We start from the raw sequence: 18,670 nt of genomic DNA on the forward strand, positions 1-18,670 counted from the left end.
ATGGGAAGCAGTGACCATATATTGGTCCAGTTTAAACAATTGCAGCTCATTATTCAGCCCACGTTTGCCTAGAGAAGCAGGACAAAATAGGAGGCTTTCGCACCAGAAAGTCCTAGATTCAAATCTTGACTCTGTTTTCCACTTATTTTGCAGCAGATTCCCTAAGTTTCAGTTTCCTCATCTGCAGGATGAGGATCAGAATACCCTTAGGTAGGGACGTTGGGAAAGCATATTAAGTGAAGTTTTGTGTATAGATTGCCGAGTATTGTTGCTGTTGTTTAGTTGTTAAGCTATGTCCAACTCTTTGTGACTGCATGGACTGTAGCCCGCCAGGCTCCTCTGTCCACGGACCTCTCCAGGCAAGAATCCTGGAGTGGGTTGCATTTCCTTCTCCAGGGGATCTTCTTGACCCAGGGGTTGAACCCATGTCTGCTGCACTGGCACGTGGATTCTTTACAGCTGAGACACCACGGAAGCCCGCCTGGTATTGCACTTGACAGTAAATGATAGTTTAAAGATGGAAGACGTGCAACCGAGGAACCCAGAGCCTTGGAGCAGAGGTTGTTGTAATGTCCTGTCTGAGACCTGGGTGCTTATGAGCAGTGCATCGCAGGCTCTTCTGGGAAGAGCTAAGCCTCCACCTAACCCTGAGATTCCCGCTCACTTTCTTGATTCAACCAGAACAGCTTCAGTTTTATCTGTTTTAAGTAGTGGACCTCTGATCAAGCCTGTCTGGAGAAAGATTGCTTAGACTAAAAAAAAGTACAACACTTTGGAAATCATTGCACTTACACTTAAAGAAAAAATAACAGTCAACTGAATAGGGAATATGATCATTTTAGAAATAGTCTAAACTATAGGCCATGAAGATAATTAGCAATGCAAATCGTTCTTTTGAGCTTCCCAAGGCAGCGATAGTGGTAAAGAATCTGCCTGCCACTGCAGGAGACATAAGAGACACAGGTTCAATCCCCGAGTCAGGAAGATCCCTTGGAGCAGGGCACAGCAACCCTCTCCAGTATTCTTGCCTGGAGAATCCCATGGACAGAGGAGCCTGGTGGGCTACAGTCCACAGGGTCACAAAGAGTTGGACATTACTGAAGTGACATAGCACAGCACATCAACCTTTTATGAAATCTTAATAATCACTTCAAATGTCTTTTCTAATGAGTCAGTTCTTCGCATCAGGTGGCCAAAGTATTGGAGTTTCAGCTTCAGCATCAGTCCTTCCAATGAATATTCAGGACTGATTTCCTTTAGGATGGACTGGTTGGATCTCCTTGCAGTCCAAGGGACTCATTTGAAAAGACCCTGATGCTGGGAAAGAATGAAGGTGGGAGGGGAAGGGGACAACAGAGGATGAGATGGTTGGATGGCATCACTGACTCAATGGACATGAGTTTGAGTAAAATCCGGGAGTTGGCGATGGACAGGGAGCCCTAGCATGCTGCAGTCCATGGGGTCTCAAACAGTCGGACAGGACTGAGCGACTGAACTGAACTGAATAATCACTTCCTTCTTTGGGAATTTTATACCCCAAACCATCATTTGTTGAATTCCGACTATGCCCTAGGTACTGGGTTAGGTGCTTTCGAGTCTCTCTAAAGAACTATTTTCTTTAAACAAGAAAAACACCAAGTGGAGAAGAGTTAGGAACCTGTTGACAGAGCACCACTTAAGAAAGATGCTTAAAAAAAAAGAAAGAAAGATGCTAATAACACCTGCCATTTCCATTTCATCAAAGGTCTCAGAAGCACTGTCAGATAATTATTGATAATCTGGGTGAAGGCCTCTGACTCAGATCCAGTTGGCACAAGCTGTGGGTAATTCCAGGCATTTGGGCTCCCTGCCCTCAAACTCCTCGACTGAGTGGTCTTCAGGGCCTCATTTCTGGATCTTCGCCATGAGAGTCGAGCACAGTGAAATGGGGGAAGACTTCAGCGTCCCCACACCACTCCTCCAGAGCCTGGCCTATCAGCATCAGACTTAATATACTAAGATTTTCCAAAGAGTTGCATGGCGATTAAGCCACACAATTCTTCCCTGTGTGTTAATAGGACAGAAGCCACTGGCAGGGGAGGCTTTCCCAGAAGAGAGGTGACTATAGCCAGACATGGGCAGAGAAGTGTCTTGACAAGGCAGGACAGGGATATTGGGGTGCCATAATCCTGTTCTTTTAAAGAGAGGGGGTTATTGGCTGTTTAAGCAAATATTAGCCCAGTTGAATGTCATGCTTTTTTAAAATTACCTAATCTATTTGTTTTGTGTTTATGAGACACAAACCCAAGGCAGAGAGAGGTTCTGGTTTACTTCTACAGGAATAGAATTTCATAAAGGGAAGGCCTGGATGGAGCTCTTCTGATGAATTACTCAGTTGGAGAATCTCTAAGGCCATCTTCAACTGTGTTCTTTGTTTACTGTGATGTAGCAAAACAACTGAGGACTCTTTTTGCCATCAAACTGCTAAGGGCCTACGAAAAGAAACACTGCAACAGCCCTGGGCTCCTCCTTTCTCAGGTTTATCTGGGACATAGCATGAGCAAGAGAGGAATCCTGAGAATTGAATCTAAGTCACTTGTGTTGAGTGTTTTCTTTAAGGGAAACTAAATGACTGAAGTGGCCTGAAAGTCACTCAGTTGTGTCCGACTCTTTGTGACCCCATGGACTGTAGCCTGCAAGGCTCCTCTGTCCATGGAATTCTCCAGGCAAGGACACTGGAGTATGTATCCATTCCCTTCTCCAGGGGTCTTCCCAACTTGGGGATTGAACCCAGGTCTCTGGCATTGCAGGTGGATTCTTTAGCATCTGAGAAGCCCTGGTGACTTCCTTGAATGAAAGGATGGGAGACAATTTGATCAATGCTGACCTTCCCCAAGCAGCTCTTCCCACAGCCTCCTCCCAACCCCTGCCCCGCTTATGGAGGTCAAAGGAAACTGAAGGTTTTGTGATTTATTTTATTTTACATGCAACAATCAGAAAATGAAATAGAGATGCTTAATAAAAAATATATATACATATATATATTCCTTGTTTGGAATAGTTAAAAAAGAATGAGCATAGCTTACGAAGAGGAATTAATGTTTCTTCTTTTCAGAAAAACTCTGCACATTCCTTGTAATCAATACAATTAATGTAGCTTTTATCTAAAGTTGGCCTTTTTTTCTAAAAAAAAAAAAAAAAAAGCTGCCTTTCACTTGGAATCCAAATTCAAAAGGGTCCCCAATTAAGAAAACATTTTCTGTTGTGCTGAATTCATGTTACTGTGAGCTCTGACATTTTGTTTCTGTGGTAACCAAAATCAGCTGATTAGTTGGCATGGCAACAGAAAAGATGTAATCCCAGCAGACACACTCTAATCAATGCCCCCAGCACAGATGGTCTCCGGAGGATCAACAAGAAAGAGGCTGGCAGGCATTCAGTGCATCACGTGTTGGCTTGAGAGTAGGCCAGGAACAAGAGTACTAAAAAAGAACATTTCTCAAACTAACCCGGAGCTTTTTAACCCTTTTCTTTCTTTGTGTAATTGTAAGGCAATACTGACCATGTCGTTGTATAACAAAATGATTCTCATGCAGCTTTTACGAAATATAATATGTTTGTTAGATGGGAGTATTAATTTAATTTTTCTTGGTCTTTATGCTTAGAACAGTATGCATGGACTAAGGCTTTTAGATTAACAGTTGCATAAAGCTCAGTGTATCTTACTTGGAAATGCTGCACATGTAAATCCATAGTGGTTTAATTGCTAAGTTGTGTCCAGCTCTTTGTGATCCCATGGACACCTTTGCCCCTCAGGCTCCACTGTCCATGGAATTTCCCAGGCGAGAATACTGGAGTGGGTTACTATTTACTTCTCCAGGGGATCTTCCTGACTCACGGATTGAACCCGGGTCTCCTGCATTGCAGGAAGATTCTTTACCTACTTAGCCACCAAGGAAGCTCATATGTAAATACATATATATACATTTATTAGAGTGATATACTCATTGATGTTATAGTAATTCCATTAGAGTCAGGATGAGAGCATAAAGGGCTTTCCAGGTGGTGCTGATGATAAAGAACTCACCTGCCAATGCAGCTGGATTTAAGAGGCACTGGTTCAATCCCTGGGTTGGAAAGATCCCCTGGAGTAGGGCATGGCAACCCACTCCAGTAGTCCTGTCTGGAAAATCCCATGGACAGAGTAGCCTGGGGAGCTACATTCCATGGGGTCACAGTCAGACACGACTGAGGGCTGAGCACACACCCAAGAGTATAACATAATAAGAATCGTGAACCAACTGTCAGAGACATCAGTGAGGGTTCATACTGGAAAAAAGTGAAAGTTACTCATGTCCGACTCTTTGCGGCCCTGTGGACTGTAGACCACCAGGCTCCTCTGTCCATGGGATTCTCCAGGCAAGAATACTGGAGTGGGTATCCATTCCCTTCTCCAGGGGATCCTCCTAACCCAAGGATTGAACCCAGGTCTTCTGCATTGCGGGTGGATTCTTTGCCGTCTGAGCCACTCTGAGGGGAGTCCAGGAATACTGGAGAGGGTAGCCTATCCTTTCTCCAGGGCATCTTTCCAACCCAGGAATAGACCTGGGGTTTCCTGCATTGCAGGCGGATTCTTTACCAGCTGAGCTACCAGGGAGACCCACACTGGTTGGTATTTCCATGGTAGTTTTCCACAGTAGTAAATAATTTCACAGTTAGTAATTGAGATAAGGAAAGACCATAGCCTGTGTTTATAGAAATGATAAGATGTCCAATAATGGCTGTAATTATGGTTCCAGTTTGTGAACCCCAAAATGATGCAACATGTATCTCAGAGAGGGTCCTTTCAGTATCGGCCAGAATTCACATCCTCAAATATAATTCAAGGGTCTTTAATTCTGAAAACCTTGGGGATTGCTCTTCTGATTATTAAGCTTTGTTTCCAATTTGATTCAAAGTTGAATACAGAAAAGAAAGCTTTCAGAATATATGTGTAAAAACTCTCATTACAGCATCTATAGTGTTCCTAGGGTCAGGAAATTGCAAAACATGCTTTGTGGTCCTGAAGAATATTAAATATTACTGTTGATTAAGGCTGTGGCTGATTTTTGATTCACCAGTTGACCACATTTTCATAAAAGCAACTCAGAAATGCAGAGTCAAACGTTATTTGGAGAATTAGAGTTTATTGATAGTCTAAATTAGAACAATGTGAAAATGCCTACACATAATGTGCTAAGTGATACCATGTACTAATAGCAGGCTCCGCTTTAAAAAAAAATTAAGCATCAGCTACCAAACTGTTTTTCTTTGTGATACTGAAAGGTCATTAGCTTTCTGATTTCTACTAAATCACCATATTATTTCATTACACAAAGATGAGTTATTTTTAATTAATGTAAGAACAAAAGAAAAATTGGAAAGATTCTTTGGGTAGTATAATAATCACCCAAGGAGCAAAAAAAAAAAAAAGAGAGAGAGAGAGAAAATGAAACGCTTTGGAATATTCTAAAAATAAATGTGCATAATTAGCATCTGGACGAAGGCCACACAGCTAAGCTACATTTCCCAGAAAGTGATATTTTTCATCACAGTATAGAAATATTCATTACCGGAGCTGGCAAAAGTATTGCCACGGAGTAGAGTCAGATGGGTGATCTAAATAATTAAAGCTTGAAACCCAGAGAGCTGAGTTCAGGAGAATGTCCCCGTGTGGGAGGGGGTGCCATGTGAGAGGGAGTGCTCCAGCAGGGAGGAGGAGGCAACGGAGGAGAACCTTGGTTTCTTAATTTGAATAGTAAAAAAAAAAACACCTTATCAATTCATAGGAAGAATGGGGTTCTTTTTGATTTAAAACCAATCTGGCATGCACAGCATGATATCTTCAGAGCAACTGACTGTGTTCACTTCTGAAAAAAGTTTCGGTCTGAGAAAGAAATGGAGGAAATATATGAAAGGCTCCTTGCAATATGCATTTTTATTTTCAGTGGCTACAGGCTTGGGAAGTAGCTCCTTCATTACAGCCAAGTTTAATTATCACGGGTTTCTTTTTTCTCTGAAAGCATAAGGAACTGGTGTGTTTTTCGTGAATGACCTAAAAGTAACACGAGTGTTAGTGTGGCAGTGGCTCACTTGTGTCCGACTCTTTGCAGCCCCGTGGACTGTAGCCCGCCGGGCTCCTCGGTCCGTGGGATTTTCCAGGCAAGAGTACTGGAACGGGGTGCCATCTCCTTCTCCAGGGGATCTTCCTGACCCAGGGATCGGACCCGTGTCTCCTATGTCTCTCGCATCGGCAGGCGGATTCTTTACCACTAGCGCCACGTGGAAAGCCCAAAAGTAGCACCATGTATGTGTGTGTTAGCTCAGTCGCAGAATACTGGAGTGGGTTGCCATTCCCTTTTCCGGGGAAAGTAACACTAAGCCTACAACAAAGGACACTGAGGCAACAGAAAAAGGCTTTCCCTGCAGCGCTAGGGCTTTATAATGCTAGAAATGGCTCCTGTATCCACAAGGTGATGTAAATGTTTGGTGTCTTCAAAAACAAGTGAGTCATGGGCAGAGTAAACCATCACCCAGGTGACCATTCCTCTCCACACAGCAAAACTCTCAAGACCAGCACGCTCCAACACACGCAGTGGGAATCTTCCTTATCCCAGACTGACAGCTTTTCTCTCCGCTCAGTGGTTAAAAAGGGAAAGTGGGAAAAACCCTCCTCCTGTTCCACATTTAAAATTTCTGTGGATGATAATCAAGACACCATAAACTCAATGGCATTGGATGATTCGTTTTTGCATTTATATAAGCATTTTCTTTGCCTGTGGTTTTTAACACCCCTGTGGGCACCAGAAAGGTGAAATTGCACCAAGATCAAAGAATACTTTAAATAATAAATGTTTTATATCTACTCTTTCAGCAAAATAGTGTGTAAGTAGCAGACACATCTTCAGTTTTATAATTTAGGCTTCCGCAATTAACCCTGATAATTCAGCTTCTCTTAACTATAAAGAGAAGGATGTCATTTGTGTTTTCAGCTAAAAGAAAGAACTGGTCTTGTTGATGTTACAAATTAGTTTCACACTGAGTCTTAGTCAAAACGCAGTGAACTAGTGTTCATTAAAATAAACTTCCATTTGCCAGATTCTTTGACTAAATATTTATTCTTACTAATTTTTCTGCTTGGGAGATGATACAAAGGGATTGTCTATAGTGTTCCTTTTATACTTTTGTATTCCTTAAAGATTATGACTAGTTGAATTGTGGTTTGTTGATGTTCCCCCTGCTTCTTAATATTTGAATTCAGCTTTAAAAACTTTAATTTCAGTAACAAAGCACAAATACTGACTTCACAATAATAGAAGAATGTTCTTTTAGTTGTAGGATATCCCTGAGTATCAAAACTGAAGTTCTATGTAATGTATATCATCATGGGCTAGAGTGAATTATACATAGTATCTTTCGAGTGGTGTATATTTGGAAGTTACTAATAGTCTTTAACACATTACTGACCAGAGACATATTAACACCACAGGCATTAGTTTCTAAAAAAAAATCCCCCAGTCAATAATGTGTTAAAGGGCTTGTCACAAGAAAGAGATTTTAAGCATGTGTAGTGGCTGGATGGCATCACCGACTCGATGCACATGAGTTTGGGTGAACTCTGGGAGTTGGTGATGGACAGGGAGGTCTGGCATGCTGCGATTCATGGGGTCGTAAAGAGTCAGACACCACTGAGCGACTGAACTGAAGTGAGTGATGGTTGGGGGTCTTCCTTGGTGGCGCAGACAGTAAAGAATCTGCCTGTAATGTGGGAGAGCTGGGTTCGATCCCTGGGTCAGGAAGATCCCCTGGAGGAGGGCATGGCAACCCACTCCAGTATTTTTGCATGGGAAATCCCATGGACAGAGGAGCTTGGGGGGCTACAGTCCATGGGGTCGCAAAGAGTTGGATACGACTGAGTGACTGAGCATAGTGATGGATGTTAACTAAACTTACTAGTAAGCACCTCACAATATGCACATATATCAAATCAACATGTTGTAAACGTAACACAAATACACTGTTACGTGTAAGTGGTATAAGTGTTAGTCGCTCAGTAGTGTCCGACACTCTGTGAATCCATGGACTGTAGCCCGCCAGACCCCTCAGTCCCCGGAATTCTCCAGGCAAGAATAATGGAGTGGGTTGCCATTCCCTTCTCCAGGGGATCTTCCCAACCCAGGGATCAAACCTGTGTCTCCCGCCTAACAGGTAGAGTCTTTACCAGAGAAGTCTGTTAAATGTCAATTATATCTCAATTAAAAAAAAAAAAAAACCACCGAAATTGTAATTTAGTAGCCTAAGTTTGATAGGCAGCCAAAACTCTCTTCTCTTTCTTGAAGGTTTATCCTGTTTGACTTTCTTGGGGTCTGTATCAAATGCACAGGGCTCCCCCAGAGAGTCTTGCTGGGTTACAAACCAAAAAGATGACCTCACAGGGCTGCTCGTATCTGACATGTGAGAGGTCAGCTTAAAGTTCCAGAAGAAAACCCTAATCAGTATCCTCCAGCACACCCAGAGAAGAGCAAGCCTTGTCGCCGAGCCCAGCCCGTACCTTGGTAAACATGGGCTTCCCATGCTGGGTGACCATCACACACTGGTCGCAGTCCACGGTGATGGATGAGTTGTGGTAGGACTCTTTCGAGTGTTTGAGAACGTAATACAGGTCGGTCACCCCTCCTTCAAACACAGTGCTAAAATAACGAGGGATGAGGGTCCTGCCGATAGCTGGAAGAGACACACAGAGAAACAAACCATCAACAATCATGTCCGGATCGTCCCATATACCCCACACCACGGCCAGACCTCCAACTGGATACAGATCATAGCAACAGGCAAAGCTTTTCTCCTTACCAACTGCCATATCCCTTACGGCTTACAGCTAATAAAATCGAATCTCTTCACGAAGAATCTATGCAGTCATCTCTCCAGATTTGGCGTCCATCAATAATGTAAGAGTTAGTACTTTAAACATAAAGGGGGAAATGCTGATGACTTTTGACCTCATGGATATTCTCTAAGTTAACATATTTTCAAAAAATAAAACATATCCAATCCACTTGCACTTTTCAATGGATTGCACAGCAGTTACTCAATCATGTTTTATCAGTAGTAGCAGTCATAATAATATAAGTTTTGATAATGTAATGCTTTGTGGGCTATGAATTATTTTGGGGCTTCACTCGCTCACTGGATCTTCAGCACAAAGTCAAAAGACTAGGGAACTGTAGGAAGCACAATGATTATCATAGGAGTAAAAGTTATTAGGAATGTTTGAAAGTCACGTGACTTATGAGTAGATAACTGGGGTCTCTAACGTCAAATCTGCAAACACCCATAGGAGTTTGGGATGGACATGTACACACTGTTCTATTTAAAATGAGTAACCAGCAAGGACCTACTGCATGGCACAGGGAGCTCTGTTCAACGTTATGTGGCAGTCTGGATGGGAAGGGAGTTTGGGGGTGAATGGATATTATGTATATGTATGGTTGGATCCCTTTGCAGTTCCCCTGAAACTATCACAATATTGTTAATCAGATATACTCCAACATAAAATAAAAACTTAAAAAAAATCTATCTACATTGAAACACTTTCCAACACCATGTCTCAAACTGCTTTAATGAATGGATATCTTTAACAAGTGATCCCTATCTGTATACAAAGAAATCCATACCTACGTGAATGCACACTGCTCTATCTGCTTCTGGAGTTGAAAGAAAATCTCTTTCCAGAATCAAAGGGCCATCTTAAGAAAACTTGATACCTTCTACTTGGTCTAAATTGGTCTCTTTCATTCTGCGTGTCCTGTCCTGTCCTGTCCCATTTTAGTTTGAGGGATTCGTAAGTAGCTGGGTCTCTCTGATATATGATGCTTAGAAACAGCTAACAAGCCCTTGCTTTAGCAGAGATTTTAAATCCTCTTACACTGAAAATCCCAACTCATAATATCAGGAATTTTGCCTATGTGCAGATTTTGAGGCAAAGTACTAAAGCACTCTCAAGCGATTTCAAGATTTTAATAAATCTCTTACATTTACTATATAAGGCTTCCTGAAAGACAAAAATAATATTTAAGATAAATACATTACCATAGAGTGCTTTAGTAGGAAAGATCATTCAATCATCACTTGAATGTTTAAAAGTGTTTAATTTCATTTTAAAAGAATCAGTATTAATCCATTTTGTATGAATCTATATCTCTTTTGTACACGGATTTGGAAAAAATACTATAAAAAGAATACTCTGCCAAATGTTTTCTGAAGTGATCGCTAAAGAATCCCAATGTGAATGCCTAGTCTCTGAATAATTTATATAGTTGTTATTGCTTCATATTTACTGCAGTGAAATCAATCAACAAGTGTGTGCTGAATATTCCAGGATCTTTGGCAATTTCATCCTAAATAATCCTTATACATACACTTCCTAAATACTGCCTAATCCCCAATCGTGCATGTTTATTTGCTAAATATAAAATTCAAAGAAGAGTCATTTGAGTCCATCATATCCTTAAACATATACATAGCTGATATGTCATAAAGAAAACTTTGCTAATATGAAAAACCTTATTGTACTTTGCTAAACAGCTAAAATTAATTAAACGCATTTCAAATATTCCAAGTTAAAACTAATTACCATAAATCAGCTCTAGCAATTTGACATTTTGGGATCTGTACTGTGGAAAGTAAACACACACCATAAAAATATAGATGTAGGGTGAAAATATTTCACTACAATATCCAAGGAATTGTCACATTAAAAAGGTTATGCAAATAAGCATCATTGGATTAGCCACATTATCATTTATTCATGAATCATGCACAATTTAATTTCTCTGTAGTAGTGTTTGCTATATGTAAGCATTATTTTCATTCATAGTTTAAGGAAATTCAAATGGAAAAAACCTTCAAAATTCCTTAACTTTCAATTGAAATTTTTCAATCTTTTTTTGTGTGATAAAAGTCACATAAAACAAAGCATACTATTTTAAAAGTATGTTCACTTTGCTGGGCAACTCTCACCATCACCCACCTCCTGAAGTTTTCACCTTCCTAAACTGAAACTCCGTCCCCTTTAAACACTACCTCCCCCTCCCTGCCTCCTGACCCCCTGTTCCCTGGCATCTGACTTTATGAATGTCACTACTCTAGGTGACGTGTATAAGGGGAATTATAGGGTATCCGTGTGCGTCTGGTATGGCCTCTCTGACTCCAGATAATGCACAAGCTCTATACTCAATAGACGTAGAGGGTGGCGACTTTGCTTCACTGAATCCGCTCTATCACTGAAGGAGATGATTGTTAAGGATACCTGAGGGTTGTTTTCAGTCCCGTGTCCTTTGTTGGACTACATCTACCATTTTCCCGCTGTCTGACTTGGACCATCATGCACGAAGCTCTGTTATCCTCTGTGGTAGACTAGCTACTCTGATGACCCCACTGCATCACAGCAGTGGGATTCACAACCTTCCATATGTAGCCTCCTCTTTTCAGATCGGCCTGGATCCTGTGATCTGCTTTCATAAATAGAAGGTGGCTTACTTCACTCTGTATAAGCTCTAGGTTCATCTACCTCATTAGAACTGAGTCAAGCCCATTCCTTTTTTATGGCTGAGTAATATTTCACTGGGGCTTCCTAGGAGGCTAGTGGTAAAGAATCTGGCTGTCAATGCAGGAACACATAAGAGGTTCAGGTTCAATTCCTGGGTCGAGACAATCTCCTGGAGGAGGGCATGGCAACCCACTCCAGTATTCTTGTCTGGAGAATCCCCATGGACAGAGGAGCCTGGTGACTTCAGTCCACAGGTTGCAAACAGTGGGACATGACTGAAGTGACTTAGCAAGCACACATGCAATATTCCACTGTGTCCGTACAGCACAACTTCCTCATCCATCTATCTGTTGACAGACACCTAGGTTGCTTCCATGTCCTAGCTATTGTAAATCATGCTGCGGTGAACACTGGGGTACATGTGTCTTTTTCAATTACAGTTTTCTCAGGATATCTGCCCAGTCTTGGGAATGCTGGGTCATAGTGTAGTTTCATTCCTAGTCTTTCAAGCAATCTCTGCACCATTCTCCATAGTGGTTGTATCAATGTGCAGTCCCACCAACAGGGCAAGAAGGATCCCCTTTCTTAGCACTGTCTCCAGCATCTGGTTTTTGAAGATTACACAGAGTGAAATAAATCCAGAAGAAAAAGACAAATATCCTATATTAACGTATTTATATAGAGTCTAGAAAGAGGGTACTGATGAACCTATCTGCGGGGCAGAAATGGAAAGGCAGACACAGAGAACTGACTTGTGGACACAGCCAGGGAAGCAGAGAAGGGGACGAATGGAGAGAAGGCACTGACATGTGTGCCGTGCCCTGTATAAAATAGTCAGTGGAAACTTGCCGCATGATGCAGGGAGCTCAAATCCGAATTCTGTGACAACCTAGAGGGGTGGGAAATTAAAATACACTTGCTCCCTTGGAAGAAAAGCTATAAGCAACGTAGACAGCATATTAAAAAGCTGAGACATTACTTTGCTGACAAAGGTCCATCTAGTCAAAGCTATGGTTTTTCTGGTAGTCAAGTATGGATGTGAGAGTTGGACCATAAAGAAAGCTGAGCACCGAAGAACTGATGCTTTTGAACTGTGGTGTTGGAGAAGACTCTTGAGAGTCCCTTGGACTGCAAGGAGATCCAACAAATCCATCCTAAAGGAGATCAGCCCTGAATACTTATTGGAAGGACTGATGCTGAAGCTGAAGCTCCGATACTTTGGTCACCTGATGCAAAGAGCTGACTCATTAGAAAAGGCCCTAATGCTGAGAAAGATTGAAGGCAGGGGGAGAAGGGGACGACAGAGGATGGAGATGGCTGGATGGAAATCACTGTCTCAACGGACATGAGTTTGAGCAAGCTGTGGGAGATGGTGAAGGACAGGGAAGCCTGGTGTGCGGCAGTCCATAGGGTCGCAAAGAGTCAGACATGACTGAGTGACTGAACAACAGAGTGGCGGGATGGAGTGGGGGGAGGGCGGGAGGTTCAAGGGGGAGGAGACATGCCTATACCTGTGGCTGATTCATGTAGACATATGGTAGAAACCAACACAATATTGTAAAGCGATTATCCTCCAATTAAAAATAAATAAATAAAAAAATATATAAAGTGGCACAAGTAACTTTGTGTCTATTGGGGCCCAAACCTGGTAAGGCCTAGATGCTTCCACCTTGAGCTTAAGGGAAAAACAGGTTGCTATGTGCAAAGTCCAACTACTCTTAAAACTGCCATCCTGCAAGAAGCCCAACCTAGCCACGTGGAACAGTCGCACGAAGGGGAGTACAAAGGACAACATCCCCAGTTGAGCATCCAGCCAACAGCCAGCAGTAGCTTGCATGAGGAAGGACGTTCTGGACACTTGAGCCCCCAAAGAGCTGCCTTGAGCATGTCTTACATGGATCAGAAGCTAGTTGCCTTCCAGAGACTTTGCCCAAACTGCAGAATCATGGGTCAATAAAACAAGCATCTTGGGGCATTTCTAAATACAGCAAAGGTTAATCACAGCAGACTTTCAATCTCTTAGGCTACAAAGATGGACGAATTGGAATTCTTCCCTGGAAGAGGATAGTTTTGCCACGAAAAGCATGTGAATTGTAGAAATTCTGTACAGAGGAAGCAGATCAGAGAGACTGACTCTCTGTGGACTGATGCGGGTCTCATCTTAGCTGGGACAGAAGCCAACTCCATCTCTTGGAGGTTTCACTTATGTGAAATACGTACCCCTACTTTTTTGCTCGAGTTTGTGTTAGATTTCTGCAATTAGTGAACAGAGATATCTTGATTCATGTTGTCCTGTTTCAGCATGGAATAAAGAGTGGACACACAAAATAAAGAGGAAGTGATAAGAAAAAGTTGTCAAAGACTATACCTGTATTTTAATCGTTGCTCCTACAAACTTGGGTTTCCCTGACGGCTCAGTAGTAAACAATCCACCTGCCAATGCTGGAGACGCAGGTTCGATCTTTGGGTTGGGAAGATCCCTGGAGAAGGAGATGACAAGCCAATCTAATTTTCTTGCCTGGGAAATCCCTTGGAGAGAGGAGCCTGGGGGCCCACAGCCCATGGGGCCTCAGAGCTGGACATGATTTAGCAACTAAACAACAGCAACAAACTTAGAGCCTTGACGTCCACCTGTCTATCTACCCTCTATTATTTATCTATCATCTATTACTTATCTTATAGTTCTGACAGTCTGACGTGGGTCTTGCTGGGCCCAAATTAAGGTGTCAGCAGGGCTGTGCTCCTTTCTAGAGGCTCTAGGGGAGACTCACTTTTCCTGCTCTTCCAGCATCCACAGGCTCTCTCTTACTGCCTGACTGTGGCCACTTCCTCCATCTTCAGAGTCAGCAATGGTGGGTGGGCTCTACGTGGTCTTATCCTTGCCTCCTCCTCTGCCTCCCTCTCCCACTGTGAAGGGCCCTTGTGAGTGCAGCGTGCCTGTGCGTGTGCTCGGTTGCTTCAGGCGTGTCTGACTCCTTGCGACCCCGCAGACTGCAGCCCGCCAGGCTCCTCTGCCCGGGGGATTCTCCAGGCAGATACTGAAGTGGGCTGCCGTGGCCTCCTCCATGGGGGTCTTCCTGAGCCAGGGACTGAACCCAGGTCTCCTGCATCTCCTTCACTGCAGGCAGATTCTTTACCCACTGAGTCACCTGGGAAGCCCCCCTGAGCACACTGGGCCCACCCAAATAATCCAAGATCATTGCCCACCTCAAGATCCTTCATTTAATCGAATCTGCAAAGTTCATTTTGCCAAAAGGTAACGTCTTCATAGGTTCCAGGGGTTAGGACTGAACTTTTCTGGGAGGCTGTTATTCTGTCTGCAATCAAAGAGCTTCTGTTCTACAAGGGAGTGGAGTCAAAAATACAGCACACACATGCACACTAGATACAACATTTAATGTGCAATGAATGGGAAGAGAAACCAGAAAAAAGAATTGCATGTGTTTGAGGAGCCCGCTCTATAGCGTGTTCATTGATTTCCTCTATAAACCTTTACAGAACCCAGAGCAGGTGCAAAGCTCCTTGGCAGGTGCTGGAAACACAAAGATAGATTTTTGTCCTTGTCTCAACACCTCATTTCTCATAACAAATATCTAAGTATCTGTAACATAATGTAAAAATAAAGTTTAAAAATAGATTTGTGATTTTGAACTTTGCCGTTTTCTCCTGAATCCTGAATTTGAGGTACAATTTTATTACTTTTGAGGCACTAAGATTAAAATGTCCTTTTAATTTAATAAATGGTGCATCCACACCACCAAGCCTAATATAAATGACTTTAAAGTGAACATTTCAGATTTAGACCCCGTGGACCCCTAATTCATCAGCCATACCAATTCTGAATCTATTTAAGTTGCATACTGTCCCACTCATAAGCTACACCTATGCTTTACATTGATACGTTAATCCTTGGAATAAAAAATAATTTTAAGTATTGATATGAGAAATCTACATTTGTGCCTCCATGAAAGGGATTGTATCTTTCAAATATACTTGAAAAGAGATTAAGATTCTAATAATTATAAAAGTGATTCTATTTTTCTAACACATTTAGGTCAAAGCTCCAAAAAACTGGAAAGAGGGAGTATGGAGAGTCAGATAGCATGAGAAGATTTTCTGTGATATTATGTGAGTGGAATACTGTATATGATATTTATCCATGTGTTTATGAAACAGAAAAGAAGATCACAGATTAAATTATTCAGGAGTCTGAAATGTGTATAAAGAATGTTTAAACAATGCTCTACCTTGTAGGTAAACACGATTAGTTCAGAATAGCTAACAATTTGTGTGTGTGTGTGTGTGTCTGTGTGTGTGTGTGTATGCTATTCGCTCAGTTGTGTCTGACTCTGCGATCGCATGGACTGTAGCCCACCAGTTCCTCAGTCCATAAGAATTCCCAGGCAAGAATACTGGAGTGGGTTGCCATTTCCTTCCTCAGGAAATCTTCCCAACCCAGGGACTGAACCCTGGTCTCCTGCATTGCAGGCAGATTCTTTACCATCTGAGCCACCAGGAAAGCCCATTATCCAAAGGGAATTTGGTGCTGAGCTCTGAATTCCAGTTCCTCGGGAAGTTTTCCCTTGTTCTGTTTGTCCCCAACTATTGGCACCACTTCCCCAGAAATTCTTGCTGGGAAAATTGGAGGGCTGATGGAACTGTGGAGGCAGGATCTAGCTTCTCTTTCTTCTCATAAGGGTTACTTGTAGACATCGAGCTGTCTACAGGATACCTGTAGATATTAGCTGATTTCCCCCCTATTTAGAAACCAAATGGTACACATTGGTAGCTCTTAATCACTGAGAAGATATAAGCATCCGCCTTTTGGAGCAGTTTGTCTCTGCTAATAATTATGAAATGCTTTTCTTAAACTCTTGAGGATGTTTAGAAGGAATTCACATGAAGGAAATTGCAAGAAGAAAATAATCACACGAGAAAACGTTCAAACTAGTAACCAAAATACATATTAGAATAAAATTAAAACTAGTAACGAAAATACATATTAGAATAAAATTAAAGAGATTAGAACATCAACCTGATGAGGCTGTGGTGAAATGAGCATACTCAGATACTTCTAGGGAAATCAATGTAACAATTACTCCTAGTGTGGGGAGTGTCTAACTCTCAGATAGCTTATTAGACGTGACGCTAAGCTCTTGGTAAAGATCCTGGCCAAACTGAGGTTCTAGTGTTCAGATCTTCAGTGCTCTGAAAACCATTGTCGAAGACCTTTTGGTTCGGGGTCATCCCTTATATTCTAAATGCCTATAACTTCACCTTTCAAAGAAAATTCACTCCAAAAAATGTAAAAGGTTGAGGGAATTAAATGAAAATGGGGAATAAGAACAATGCATATAACTAACAATATATTAGGACCACTTCACTCTTGACAATTATTTAACTAGTGATTTTCTACCTCATTGGAAAAGGAAATCATGCTACCATATTGTGCATTAGTGCTTTTAATTAGGCATAGTTAATTATTATAAAGCAATTGATAACTATGATTTTTAAACATTTTTTTTCATGAACATGACAATGGATAAACCGGTTGCCTAAATCTGAGTAGTTTTTGTAGAGTTGTTCTAAAACTGCAGTACCTCAAAAATTCAAAAGGAAATTCTACGAGAGATACCACTACATCATACGTACAAAATTCTACTCATAATACACGTGAAGATTCAGTCAACTTTAGACTTCTCTGAATTCAGAAATTAGTAAATACATTATGCTAACATAATGGGAATGCTTCTAGTACTGAAATAAACAATACTGATGTTTTTATTTATGGTCCTTGTGACATCATACACAGTAGCTCAGTTGTGTGTGACTCTGCAAGCCCCATGGACTGTGGCCCACGGGAGCCTCTGTCCATGGGATTCTCCAGGCAAGAATGCTGGAGTGGGTTGCCGGTTCCTCCTCCAGGGGATCTTCCTGACCCTGGGATTGAACTTGCATATCCTGCAGCTTCTGCATTGACAGGAAGATTCTTTACTACTGAGCCACCAAATATAACTATATAATCAAAACGATGAAATTAAAACATGCTTGAACTTTGATGGGGGTGATACAGGATTAAGGCAGATTTCTTTGTCTTGATGAAGGTAAACAAGCCCAAATCACTTGACTTTCATAAATTATCTTCATTGTCATGTACCTTTAACTACTTTTTGTAAACAGAGCAATCTGATTTAAACGTTCTTCTTTCTTGCTATTTCAAAGACTTTCATTCAATATACGTTTATTAAGTACCTGCTATAGGCCAAACATTGTTCTAGGTGCTGGAGATAAATAGCAGACAAGTGGGAAGACAGAATAAAACTGGTAGGGAAGGAAGGCAGGCTGGTTTAGGTTGGCTGGTCAGCAACGCTGCAGTGGTGAGGTTTTGATGGAGCTGAGTCTAGGCTGGACAGGTCATGTGAGCATCTGGGAACGAAAAGGTCCTATAAGGCAAAAGCCCTAAGACAGAAGTGAGCTGGAATTGAATGAGCCTGGTGTGTCCCAGGGTCAGAAAGAAGGAAGTGTGGCGGGACCACAGTCCTGGAGAGTGAGATGACAGGTGAGTTCAGAAAAGGAGGTGGGGCCAGACTATCCAGAAACTTCTTGGCTGCTGCAAAGACTGGCAGCTCAATCTCAGTGCAGATCAACAGCAGTTTCAGGCTTTAGCCAATGATGTGATCAGACAGACTTACTCTGTTTTTCAACGTATTATATTATATTATGATCTGATGAAGCTGCTGCTTTTAAATGTGTCATCCACCTGTCAACACGGTTCCAAAGTGCCACAAAGTTTTTTGTTCCTCCCAGAAATCTAATAGGCATTTTTCTTCCGTTTTCTACCAGAAGACTTCTATTCGACACCACCTAGCAGAGATGCTGGAAGAACAGTGCAGACTGTGATAAATCTCATCCCGCTCTTAGGGAGCTTCTGGTCAAGTGATTCTTAGAGTTGTGAGTTCATTAGTTAAGGACAAATATAATAGGATGCAACTCATGGCTTGTTCTTGTTCTCCATTGTTTATTCATTCTGGACACACAAATGGAACCCATACATGTTTGCTGAATGAGTGAGTGCAATCCATGAATGGATTTACAGTTTAAAAG

At 41.9% G+C, this 18,670-nt stretch overlaps 1 protein-coding gene across 13 annotated transcripts in view; it reads right to left on the bottom strand.

Annotated features, from left to right (window-relative positions):
- The window catches only part of LDB2 (LIM domain binding 2), a 468,402-nt gene that overhangs the window by 83,675 nt on the left and 366,057 nt on the right, over window positions 1-18,670 (bottom strand). For all 13 annotated transcript variants that reach the window (XM_012180398.4, XM_042251909.1, XM_012180396.4 and 10 more), the window contains exon 3: window positions 8,570-8,742. In XM_012180398.4, the coding sequence (XP_012035788.1) occupies window positions 8,570-8,742 (173 nt within the window). The remainder of the gene's footprint in view (window positions 1-8,569; window positions 8,743-18,670) is intronic.

The sequence above is a fragment of the Ovis aries genome, chromosome 6 (assembly GCF_016772045.2).
Source record: "Ovis aries strain OAR_USU_Benz2616 breed Rambouillet chromosome 6, ARS-UI_Ramb_v3.0, whole genome shotgun sequence".
Classification (NCBI taxonomy): Eukaryota; Metazoa; Chordata; class Mammalia; order Artiodactyla; family Bovidae; genus Ovis; species Ovis aries.